Source organism: Dipodomys merriami, unplaced genomic scaffold (genome assembly GCF_024711535.1).
Source record: "Dipodomys merriami isolate MVZ:Mamm:240054 unplaced genomic scaffold, mDipMer1.0.p SCAF_34, whole genome shotgun sequence".
Taxonomy (NCBI): domain Eukaryota; kingdom Metazoa; phylum Chordata; class Mammalia; order Rodentia; family Heteromyidae; genus Dipodomys; species Dipodomys merriami.
The window spans coordinates 14,863,713-14,877,045 of NW_027204937.1; the positions used below are offsets into that span (position 1 = coordinate 14,863,713).

Here is a 13,333-nt window from a genome sequence, read left to right on the forward strand (position 1 = left end):
TTCCTGATGGCATCATATATAGAGTTATAGCTAAGACTTCATTCTTCATTATGGCTCTTTTTGCCGGTATGTTTCTCATTACTATCTTAAGTCTCTGCCTTGGGGTGCAATCTTTACTGTGCAAATAGAAGTAAGGATAGATTGTTTAGTGACTATTTTACCTATGGATTTGTCTTTTGCCATGTTTTGGAGCAGGGAAGATCATTCCTCTGTCTTGGTGGGTTTGATTTTAGTAATCTTGTATTTCTTAGCTCTGGCTTTTTGGTATCTCTGTTAATCAAATCCATAGTTTTGAAAGGTAGAGCTGGCTTTTGACCTCCTGACTCCTAGTGTGCTTTCTTGACTTCATAGCCTTAAAGACAGTTCACTTCTTTAAACTCCTACTTTTCTGGTGTGTGTATGCAAGCCCCATAAGACTGAGGGCCACAGGGAGGGGTTATTTGGTCTCTTGAAAGAATGAGACAGAAGGCCCCACAGGATTTCAACTCTCCAAACTCAATAATGAATGAACCACTAACAGTCCAGAGTAGGCAAAAGATATGAAGACATGTCACTGATGAAGACATAGAGATGGCCAGTGTGTATGCAAAAGAAAGACATCCAACAATCTTAGTCACTAAGGAAATTAAAGACCAGGGTGAGAAACCACTGCACAGCTATTAGATCAGCTAAAATACAAAACAGTGATAATACCAGGTGCTGGTGATTATGCAGAGAAACTGGGTCTCTTCTATGGTGCTGGTGGAGAAGTTTAATAGAAGTTTAATCTGCTAGTTTCTTAGAAAATTGAGCATCCACTTATATATATGATTGAGCAATTACACTCCTGGGCATTTGCCCCAGAGAATTGCCAATTTTCATCCAAATGAAAACCTATACATGATTGTTTATAGCAGCTTTATTTGTAGTAGTAAAACTAGGAAAAAATACAAGGATTAGGGGATTTGTTTAGCAGACTACTGTGAAATATTACTCATCCATGACAAGAATAAACTTAATAAACAAAGCAACTTGAGTAGAGGTGAAAGAGAATTATTCCCAGTGAGAATACCGTGTGGCTTTTAACTGGCAACACTAAAGAAATGGAGATTGAGGGAATGGTTGTCAGGGTTAGGGATGGTGGGGGGAAGTGGGCATGACACAGTAGGGTAGCATGATGGGTATGCTGGTGGTAATATTTCTGTCTCTCGATGGTGGTAGAGATCAATGAACTATACATGTGATAAAATGTCATAGGCTTACACACAAGCAGTGTACCAGTGTCAGTTTTCTTGTTGATATTGTACTTGAATCTGATGTAATTCTCTTGACTCCTATATAATTCTTGAGTCTGATGGAATTCTTAGGTGAAGAGTACACAAAAAGCTTGTACTATCTTTAAAATTCCCTGTGACTCTTAATTATCTCAAAATGACAAGTTAAGGAAGAACTATAGAAAATGTCTCTCTGCAATCAGTAATATGAATCATACTTGTTAAAAATGGTAGTACAGCCAGGCACTGGTGGCTCATGCATATAATCCTAGCTACTCAGGAGGCTAAGATCTGAGAATCGCAGTTCAAAGCCAGCCCGGGCAGGAAAGTCCATGACATTCTTATCTCTAATACACCACCAGGAAACCAGAAGTGGCACTGTGGCTCAAGTGGTAGGGCACTAACCTTGAGCTGAAGACCTGAGGGACAGGGCCCAGGCCCAGAGTTCCAGCCCCACAACTGACCAGAAATAAATAAAATAAAAATGGTAGTAACAGTACTCTTTCATTCAGGACTTCTGTCTCTGTCTAGGAACTTAATCTCAGGAAATAATCAAAGATGCATAAAAACATTTGCATATTCATTCTGGTTGGAAGAGAAGGCTTAATGAGGTATGGTCATCATATGACAGGACCTTCATGCCTCTGAGGAATATCTAATTATGTGGAAAAATTCTCACAATAGAGTTAATTAAAAAAAAGAACAGGTCACAAAAATGTAGGCATGTAGTATGGTATTAATTTTATTTCAAACACATACATAGTATATATGAAAGGGAAAGAGGAAATGCATCAAAATATTAATGATGATGCTACTAAGATGATTTTTAGTTTGGAAACAAGCATGTGTTGCTTCTATGATAAGTACGATCTTATTCGTGAGTCTTAGTAGATCTGAAAGGAACATGGGAAATATAGTGTAGCAATTTCCTTTAGACCCAAGGCCCAGGCTGCACACAGAAATATTTCATTTTATAATGAAAAATCTTATCTCCATAAGGAGAATGCCTATGGGCAAGCCAATAAAAGAGTTTGAACTGAATTTGAAACCTTGGGTATTTGTATAACTCAGTCTGAAATAAGACTGAGGGAAGAGGAGAGGAGACACATATTTTCCCAACACCTGTGTTTCAGAGGTTCTTTGAACGTAGATGGTACATTTTTATTTACTGTGAGTAATCTTTATTATTGGATATAATTTGTTTTGTGCTAGTACTGAGCTTAGGGCCTGGACACTGACCCTTAGCTTTTTCACTCAAGGCTGGTGCTCCACCACTTCCAGGTTTTTGCTGGTTAATTGGAGATAAGAGTCTCATGGACTTTCATGCCTAGGCTGGCTTTGAACCATGATCCTCAGATCTCAGGCACCTCAGTCTCTAAGTATCTGGCTTGGCTATGATTTCTTGCCAATCATTTCTCATGCTAGAGAATCCTTTCTATTCACTTTTTGTTGTAGCAAAATACACATAATGTAAAATGGACCATTTTAAGCACTTTAGGTATACAGTTCAGTGCTACAAACTACATCTGGCATATGTAGCCATTACCATCATCCATCTCTATGGTTTTTTGTCTTGTAAAGCCAAAAGTCTATATCTATTACACAATCATTCCCATCATTCCTCCTTCCTCTAGCCCATGGCAACCAGCATCCTACTTTGTCACTATGATTTTGAGGACTCCTAAGCTCTAATAAAAGTGGAATCACTCATGTTATTTGCCTTTTTATGATTTGCTTCTTTCATTTAATACAATGTCCTCAGGGTTCATGTTGTAGTATATTTCAGAATCCCTTCCTAAGACTGAATACTATTCTATTACATGAATCTACCATATCTTGCTTATCCACTCACCTGTCTAATGTCACCTGAGTTGTTTTTCACATTTTCGCTATTGAATATAGACACTTCTTCATGAGAGGAGGAAATACAAGGATTAATTCACAAGTGTGTGCTCACTTTCTCCAGGAGTGGCTTTCTAGATCCTTTGGGGATCTAGAAAGGGAGGGGATAATCTCTTGGCCAAATGTGGCATGTTGGTTACCTAGGTGGGACTCCTACAGTACCCACCAAACGACTCATTATCATGCATGACCTTGTTGGCACAACCTTGACCATAACCCCTTATTTGTATCTTTATTTCCTAGAGTCAAAACTAAAAGTAGTTGAGATAAAGAATCCTAATGGCCAACAGATGTGTAAGAATTGGTTAGTAGATGAATGAATAAGGGCAGCAGACACTGGGGAGGAGATTGAGGTGGAGGGGTGAGAAGGTATGTCAGGCAGGGCCTGGCCACTGAGGGGAGGGCCCCTCTTACCTTGGTGATAGGGCCAGCATGTGCCTGATACTCATTGAATTCTTTCTGCACAGGCAGAGGATACTTCATGGCACGGATGGTTCCCACTGAGGTACCCACAAACATCATGCGCCCAGAATGTGAGATGATAATAGCTGTGTAGATGACGTCAAATGCTGACATTTCTCGAAGGACCTGGAACACATAGAGCTCTGTTTAGAGTAAGAGTCCACGCTATGCCTCTAGATTCTTGGCATCATTTGCTCCCTCTCCTCCACTAGCATCCTTAGGGGTCAGTGTGTGCATGTGTGCATGTGTGTGCGCCTCGTGTATGTGCTGGTACTGGGGTTTGAACTTAGGGTCTCAGTCTTGCTTGGCTTTTCATTCAAGGTTGGAGCTCTACCACTTGAGCCTTAGGTCCAGGCTCTACTTCCAGATTTTTGGTGGTTAGTTAGAGATAAAGAATCTGACTTTTCTGCCTCAGCTGACTTGAAACTGTGATCCTTAAATCCCTTAGATCTCAGCCTCCTGAATAGCTATGGTTACAGCATGAGTCACAAGCACTTGGTTCAAGTTTTTTTTTTTTTTTTAAGATTTTTCTTCTATTCTTATAGTGTTTGATGTAGTGCCTAACACATAAAAGGCTAAATACTTCTTGATGCTTGACTGGCAAGGAGTCAAGAAAATGCTAGTGACTAGAAGACTATTTAGTGCTTACTATGTGCCAGTCATGGCTCTCAAATCATTTCCATGTGGTACTCACCAGTCCTCATAACCTCCCTACCAGGGAGCCAAATTCTGTGTGTTTTAAAGATGATGCAACACATGAGTCACAGAGATGGAAAGTAGCTTGCCTCACCCCATACACCTGAGGGGAAGTCTGACTCCAGCTATGTTGTCACACTTCTCAATGTGAGAATGGGATTCAGATCTTAACTGTAGTCAGGAAACATTGATTTCTGCCCATTATATAAACAGCCAAATACTCAGGAAACTCATTCATTCCTTCTCTCCTGAATGTACTCATTCCCCCCTCCCCCCCCCGTCCCCCCCGGCCTGCATGCTTACTGGAGGGAATTTTGTTGTGGGCCATGCAATATGTCAGCTAGAAGCCATGTCAAGGGGACTGAAACATAGCCCTGCCCTAAGGTAGCATTATTCTGGTCCAGCTCTGTAAAAGCTACCACAGAATCAGGACCAGGCTTCCTCTGTGTGTAAAGGAGAATCACCATGTTCTAAGTGGGTTCTAACCACGCCTCAGGCTGGTCGGTGGCTGTGGTAGCCATGACAAGGGCTGAGGAGACCGGGGAGGAGCTGTGGCTGGGCTCTTAGAGAGCGACAGAAGTCACATTTGTCTGAATTGTCTTTGCTGAGCTCTTCTCTCTGCCCTTCACTACATGAAATGAGAATGTAGGATTTCTCAAATTTTAGATGTTACAGTTTTCAAAAGGACCTGCTGTCATGTCTAGGTGACAACAGATAACTCTAGCTGTGTTTTTACTTCTGCTAAGTGCAGACCAAAGGCAAGGGTGCAGCGTAGAGGTGCAGCTGATCTCCATGCCTGGAGGGCAGAAGGGAAGCTCCAGACAACAAGCATAATGGAAAGGGAAAAGGACCCTACAATTTGATCCAGCCAGAAAAGCAACAGGCAGGAAGTTCAGGAAGTGATCAGAATTGAGTGGATCCAATAGGAAGAATAGCCAGATGCTCTCCCAGGAGGAAGGAGCCTTCCTTTTTTTAATATACATTCTCTCCTTTCCTTTTTTTTTTTTAAGTCTAAGACTGGGACTTGAGCTCAGTACTTACTGCTTTTGCTCATTGGCTAGCACTCTACCAATTGAGACACATCTGTAACCCCCACATTATACTTTCTTGTGTATGCTGTCTTCTGTAGACTCCAGAGGTGGGACAGGTGGAGACTCACCGAAGAATCTGCAATCTCCTTGAGGGTCTGGTCTGATCCAACAGCAAAGATAATTTTGCCATCAGGGGAGATGGTCACAGAGTTGTAGCTGCAGGACTTGAGCACACATTCTGTTTCTCTCTTTCCTGTAGAAAGATTCCATTCATACACAGCACCATCTGTGCCAGCAGAAATCAGCTTGCTGTCATCTGTATTCCACACAACAGACCGAATCTATAGGGAATAAAGACATAGCCAGATAAGAGTGCACATGTGCACACACACACACACACACACCATGCACATGCTCCAAAGTGAACTCCAACACACTCTCAGGGGCTCTATTAGACTAGGGCTGAATGTTCCTTCCTGATAGAGACTTATCTGAAAGCACAAAACATGGCTCCTTGGAATTGTTAACATTCTGTTTTCTGAGATGCTTGTAAATACTGAAATCCAATCACTCTCACCTTTTTTACTTTATAAATATGAGACTGAGTATGGGTTTAAAGGTTGTGACCAATTATTGCTATGTTACCATGACCAGGATCCAAAATACTCTCATTTATCATGTGGATATATACAAGTATTTCCTTAGCATCTCCATCTTTGACCCCTTCACTGTATTCTTCAGTCTGCAACCAAGGTAATCTTTTAAATATGGTCATACCTTTTCCTAGACATTCTTGCTGCCTTTGAGGAACAAGGGAGTTAAAGGCATGGAACAAGATTCCATGCACTTGGACTCCCGTAAGCCTCCCAGTCCCATCTTATCCCATGCTTTATCCCAACAGCTATGTCCCAACCCCACAGACTCTTCAGTTCCTCTGACACTTCCTGAAGTCTCTTAGCTTTTTTTTGTGTTTGTGTATCTGTGTGTGCATGCATGCATGCGTGTGTGTGTGTGTGTGTGTGTGTGTGTGTGTGTGTGTGTGTGTGTGTGTGTGCCATTCCTAGGCTTGAATCAGGGCCTGGGCACTGTCCCTGGGCTAGCACTCCACCACTTGAACCATAGCTCTATTTCTAGCATTTCATTGGTAAATTGGAGACAAGAGTCTCACAGACTTTCCTGCCCAGTCTTGCTTTGAACCATGATCCTCCGATCTCAGCCTCCTTAATAGCTAGGATTAAAGACGTGTGCCACTTGTACTTGGCAGTTGGTTTTTTAATCCTTATCTACAATGACTCTCACCACTGGATCTGGTTAGTTCCTACTCAGCCTTATAGGACCAAGCCTTTGCAAGCATCCCAGCCTTAAGTGTGTCGGCCTCCTCCTCATTTCCTTTCAAAATGAATGCATTGGTTTTATTGTTTCTCTTCCCATTGGCAGTGAGCCTTATGAAGACAGGAAATCCTTCTTTGGTCACTTGTATTGCATGGGTTAGCACAGTGACTGCATCTAAGCCCTTTATTTCCCTGGATGCTAGTCACTCACGTACCTTCCCTGTGTGTCCTTTCAGGTTTGTGATGTTCTCTAGGCTCGTGGTGGTAAAAATGTGAATGACATTTCCACTGACTGCAGCAAACAGGTGACCTCCATTGCTAAAGGCACACTACAGGGAAACACAATGGGAGCAAGCAAGAAGAAGTGAGCAATCTAACTGGAGACTGGAGTCAAGAGTGGCTATTCTGGAAGAGCTCATTCAGGTGGGAATTCCATGTGAAGACAGGAGTGGGGGGAAAGGTGTAATAAGGTTGCTATTTTCAGACAGGGCTGATATTCTGTAGCTCGTAACAGTTAAGATGCTACAGATCCTGCCCTGCCCTACCCTGTAATCATTACACAGCTTGGACTTTGTATGGTAGACACCCTGTTTCGAAGGGGGAAGGTGACTCCAGAAATCAGTGTCTTATTCATTCAGGTTATTTTGTGGGGAGGGAGAACCTGGATGATTGTCTATTGCCTCTGTTGAGGCTTAGTTTTCCTGGCTCTTCCTATTTCTATTCTTATTTTCTCAGCTGGAACTGTCATTTGGAGTTTACTCTGTGTGTATGTGTTTGCATGTGCATGCATGCACATGCATGTGCTCTTACTGAGTCTTGAACTCAGGGCCTTGGGCTCTTGCTTGGATTTTTTTCTCAAGGCTGGCACTCTACCATTTGATCCATACCTCAATATCCATACCTGGATTTTGCTGGTTAATGTAAGAGTCTCAAAGGGCTGTGTTGGCTTTGAGCTGTGATCCTCAGATCTCAGCTTCCCAAGTAGCTAGGATTACAGGCTTGAGCCATTGGTACCTGGCTCAGGGATTCCTTTTCTTCTTCAATATTTGTTAAGATACCATGATGACAGAGTTGACCTGTCTCTCGGGTAAGATTTAACAAATTTTTAGGTCCAGTGAAAAATTTGGCTGGCATAAGAAAACAGGGATAAAACCAAATATTCTATGAGTTCAGCAGGAGATGTATTTGATTTTTTTTTAAGTCACTGAAATTTTATAAGTCAGACTTTGGCTCCACCTTCCCAGTTTGTGTTAGTTTTTTTTTTGTTTTTGTTTTTGTTTTTTTTGTCGGTCATGGGGCTTGAACTCTGCGCCTGGGCGCTGTCCCTCAGCTCTTCAGCTCAAGGCGAGCGCTCTACCACTTGAGCTATAGTGCCACTTCCGGTTTTCTGGTGGTTTATTGGAGATAAGAGTCTCACAGTCTTTCCTGCCCGGGCTGGCTTTGAACCGAGATCCTCAGATCTCAGCCTCCTGAGTAGCTAGGATTACAGGTGTGAGCCACCAGCACCCGGCTTGTGTTAGTTTTTGATATTCCAACTTTGGGTTTCCAAGAGAATGGACCTTTATCTGTATTAGTTTTTACCTCTTTGCATCCTCTCACAGAGTATTCTTTGAAAGATCGTATATCATCAATGAGTAGATTCATAAGGCGAAGTTTGTCAGCAAACCCTACTACAATGAAGTGCCCAGAAGGGTGAAGGCTGATTGTATAGGCCTCTTCTTGGTATTCCTTAAATAGTTCCAGAGTACTATGAAAAAAATAGTTATTGAATTATAAGTCAAAAATCTCTTAACTATCTCAAGCCCTCAACTGTATTGGGTATATACTGTTAATACTTCATTTCTTGCAATTATTTGTTCCTCTTTTCTAGATTCTGGTTACTTGAAGATTCTTGCTTAGCACTTGAAGATAATGTTCAGTTAATAAAGAAACTGTTCAAGCCAGGCATTGGTGGCTTACATCTGTAATCCTAGCTGCTCAGGAGGCTGAGATCTAAGGATAGTAGTTCAAAGCCAGCCTGTGAGATTCTTTACTCCAATTAACCACCAGAAAACTGGAAGTGGTGCTGTGGCTGAAAGTGGTAGAGGGCTAGCCTTGAGCATAAGAGCTCAGGGAGAGCACCCAGGGCCCAAGTTCAAGCCCCACAACCACCACCACTACCAATGAAAAAAAAGAAGGAAAGGAAGAAAAAAAGATAGGAAGGGGCTGGGAAGGTTGGTCAGTGGTAGAGTGCTTGCCTTGCATGCATGAGGCCCTGGGTTCAATTCCTCAGCACCACATAAGCAGAAAAAAAAAGCCGGAAGTGGCTCTGTGGCTCGAGTGGTAGAGCGCTAGCCTTGAGCTGAAGAGCTGAGGGACAGTGCCCAGGCCCGGAGTTCAGGCTCCATGACCTACCAAAAAAAAAAAAAAAAGAAGATAGGAAGAAAGGAAGGAATGAATAGATGAAGGAAGGAAGGAAGGAAAAAAGGGAAAGAAAGAAAAGAAAAGGAAGAAATAACAAAAGAAAGAAAGTGGTCAAGTGTTGTATAATGACTTTGAAGATACTGCTTTGATGAGATTCCAACACTCATGAGTATTGTTCTCCTCCCCCATCAGCCCTAGCAGTTGTATGTAAGAATAAAGAAATAGTTTGTTATTCCAGAAGAATATAATCACTAGGGTGTTTGGAGAAGGAAAAAGAGGAGTAGTAGTAAAAGAACTTGTAAAATCCATGAAGTAAAAACCACATCTGGGGAAAATGAGCAAAGAGGAGATGCGGAGGGACAGTGGAACTTATGTAAAAAAAGGTGAAATATTAAGGTATTACTTTTATGTCCCTAGTGTCTAGCATAATGTCTGGTGTGTAATAAGCACTTAACAAACCAGAGTAATTTCCTAGCCCATGCAAGAGTGAGAAACAGGTGACTAACTTGATTTAAAAAACCAAAATGAATTTTTTAACTGAAAGCTTCAAAGTAATTAAATTGTATAACTCTCTAATTAAATCAATTTACATAAACAAATTTACCAACTGAAATTCTTCATACTACAGCAGCAAAGCCTTTGCGTCCTTACTTTGATTCATAGTTCCAGATGCGAACGGATCGATCCAGGGAACAGGTGGCAATGAGGGGTTTGCGGATGCAGGTAGACAGACTTGTAATGGATGCTGAGTGTAATGGGTACATTAGGTACTCGAAGTGAGCAGGCTCCCCCTGGAGAAATCATACAGAATGAAGACCCAGCAGGGTGAGCAAAAGGCTGGCTATGTATCTGAACTCTAATTAGTACCTGGGAGCATTAATTCGCCTGTATGTATGGAAATTAGGCCATGGCAAATTGTCTTAAATGGTATGCAGATTTTCCTGTGGTGCTATTATTTTAAAACATTATTTTAATGGCAATTAAATATTTTGTTCAATGAATATTCTAGAAGTGAATTTAACCATTGTTGTACTATTTAAACATTTTAGTGGCTCCCAATTTTTGTTATTAATGAATAATACAAGACTAGATATCCTTCTATATAGGCATGTATCTCTCTGATCACTTCCTTAGAATGCATTTCTAAAGGTGGAATGCTGGTAAAATGGTATGAATAATTTTAAGTATGTCAGTAAGTAATGCCAAATTTGTCTCTGAAGAGAAAGGACTAATTATTTTACCACCAGCAGCAAACAAGAATAAGTGGATGATTTTAAATTTAAAGAAATCCTATTGTGGTGGCATGTAGGTATTCCAGGTGTCTGTCATCAGAGGCAGTATCACTGGGACATCTAAATGAGGTGTGAGGGTTGGAAAATGTAATGAAGCTTATACATGTTAGAAGTATTCATAAGCCAAGACAAAGGCTGGGATGAGAATTTCTTCAAATTCTGGCTCTCTTCTCTTATAAACTTACATGTACCCACTCCTCTTTCGGCATATTGTAGAGAAAGAGGCAGGCATGGATGACTGCATTCTTCTCCATTTGTTGCTTCTTCTTTTCCCAACATTTTCAACATCCTTGCCTCTATTATCACATCACTATCTTTCTTGGGTTTGGAGGATTGGAATCTAGGCCTTGCTAGGCAAGCACTCTACTACTTGAGCTGCATTTCCTGTCCTCCTATTAGCTTTTAAATACATTGAAATTTTTCTTGTCTTAAAAAATAAAGCACTTCAGGGCTGGGAAGGTGGCTCAGTGGTAGAGCGCTTGCCTTGCATGCCTGAGGCCCTGGGTTCGATTCCTCAGCACCACATAAGCAAAAAGAAAAAAGCTGAAAGTGGCACTGTGGCTCAAGCTGAAGAGCTGAAGGACAGCGCCCAGGCCCAGAGTTCAGGCCCCACGACTGGACCCCCCCCCAAAAAAAATAAAGCACTTCAGAAGTGGTGCTGTGGCTCAAGTGGTAGAATGCTAGCCTTGAGCTGAAGAGCTGAAAGATGGCACCCACGCACAGATTTCTAGCCCCACAAATGACAAAAGAAAGAGAAAGAAAGAAAGAAAGAAAGAAAGAAAGAAAGAAAGGAAGAAAGGAAGAAAGAAAGAAGGAAGGAAGGAAGGAAGGAAGGAAAGAAAGAAAGAAAGAAAGAAAGAAAGAAAGAAAGAAAGAAAGAAAGAAAGAAAGAAAGAAAGAAAGAAAGAAAAAAGCACTTAGGGCTGGAATATGGCTTAGAGTGCTTGCATAGCATGTATGAAGTTCTGGGTTCCATTCCTCAGTACCACATAAACAGAAAAATCCAGAAGTGGCACTGTGGTTCAAGTGGCAGAGTGCTAGCCTTGAACAAAACTGGAAAAAAAAAAGAAGAGAAAAAAAGCACTTTTTCTTCCCCCTCTTCTCTGCACAATATGCTTTTTTCTTGTTGAGATATGGGTCCTGTGAACTTTTTCCCAGGGATGGCCTCAAACAATGCTCCTCCAAATCTTGGCCTCCTGAGTATCTACCTAGTTCTTTAAATCTGAGAAGTGTTTGTCATCAAAAGCAGTGGTCTATTCTGTGTGCCACCCATAAATAGATATCATGATAACAATGCTGAAAGGCTTTATTTTCTCAAGGAGAAAATCTTGAGAGCATCAAAAGAAAAATCACTAGTCACTTATAAGAGAACTCTGATTAGTTAGAAGGCAATTCCAGTAAGATTAACAGCAGACTTCTCAGCAAAGACTATGGGATTATAAGGGGATGGAATTATATGTTGAAACTATTCAAAGAAAAAAAAGATCAACTTAAAATACTATATAGCTAGAAAAACTATCAAAATGAAGGTAAAATTAAAAATTCCTGACAAAGACCGAAAAAATTTGTTCTTAGTTGTATCAGTCAGCTTTGCATCACAATAAGAAATCCCTGAGAAAATCAACTTATAGAGTTATATAGACAATGATCTGTTGTCCTCATTGTTTTTAAGTTTGTGTGAGGCAGCCCATTACAATGGGAGCACGTGTTGGTGCACACATCACATGGAGGGCACATCAGTGACTTGAAGACCTCCTAGTAGGCTCATTCTTCTAAAAGTTTTACAATCTTCCAACAGTGCCATAGTCTAGAGACCAAGTTTTTAACATATGGACCTTGGGGTGACATTGTGGATCCAAACAATAGCACTGGCAGACAGAAAACACTAGAGAAAATCCTTCAGGTTGGAAGCAAGTGACCTCAGACAGTAATTCAAATCCACACACAAAAAATAAGGAGCACCAGTAAAAGTAATTAGCTAATTATAAGGACAATATAACTTCATGTTTCTTTTTTTTCTATTTTAACTGGCTTAAAATTAGTTATATATGTATGTATATGTTGTTGGACCCATAGCATGTAGAAAGGCAATGTATCTGCCAATAAAAGCACACAAATGGGTGTATTAGACTAATGAAATATCGATAATGGTAACTGAACCCACAGAAGCAAATGAAAAGAACAAAAGTGGTAAATAAGTTTAGTGTTAAAAGGCTATAAATATATATTTATTCCTCAGTCTTCCCTTGACTTCTTTTAAAAATACAAATTACATACCAAGTAATTTTAACTATATACTGTTGCAGGTTTGTAACACTTATAGATATAATACAAATAAACAGTAATACCGTAAAAGGAGAAAAAGTAAAGGAGTTAGAAGTTAACATTCTATATTTTACTAGTATCAAGTTGGCCGAGGTCTAAATCTGATTATGACAAGTCAATATGTATATAAAGAGTGCCATGAAATAACTAAAATATATAGTGAAGAATAATCAGAAATTATCAGAAAAAATCAGAAATTAAGTGCTACATTAAAAATTTGCTTAGCTGAATGCCAGTGGCTCATGCTTATAATCCTACCTACTCAGGAGGTTGAGATCTGAGGATTGTGGTTTGAAGCCAGCCCAGGCAATTAAGTCTGCCTCTTATCTCCAATTAATCACAGAAAGAGCTGAAAGTGGTGCTGTGGCTCAAATGGTAGAGTGCTAGCCTTGAGCAAAATGAGTCAGTGACAATGCCCAGGCCTCAGGACTGGAAAAACCAATATGCCTAGTATGAAAGATAAATAAACAAGAGCAACAAACCCATGACACACATAGAAAACAAAAGGTAAATTACAAGACAGACATAGAGGGAAATGCAAAAAAGCCAACAACAATAAAAAAAACAAAAACAGGAAGACATAAACTCACGTATACAAACATTAACATTAAAGCTCATCTCTCCCACTGGATTATCCT

The 13,333-nt window shown here is 40.5% G+C and overlaps 1 protein-coding gene across 3 annotated transcripts in view; it reads right to left on the reverse strand.

The window, feature by feature from the left end:
- The window catches only part of LOC138803444 (cilia- and flagella-associated protein 57), a 60,685-nt gene that overhangs the window by 32,084 nt on the left and 15,268 nt on the right, over positions 1-13,333 (reverse strand). For all 3 annotated transcript variants that reach the window (XM_069987473.1, XM_069987474.1, XM_069987472.1), the window contains exons 7-11: positions 9,730-9,869; positions 8,257-8,422; positions 6,891-7,004; positions 5,473-5,685; positions 3,570-3,743 (exon numbers count right to left, since the gene is read on the reverse strand). In XM_069987473.1, coding sequence (XP_069843574.1) covers positions 3,570-3,743; positions 5,473-5,685; positions 6,891-7,004; positions 8,257-8,422; positions 9,730-9,869 — 807 coding nt within the window. The remainder of the gene's footprint in view (positions 1-3,569; positions 3,744-5,472; positions 5,686-6,890; positions 7,005-8,256; positions 8,423-9,729; positions 9,870-13,333) is intronic.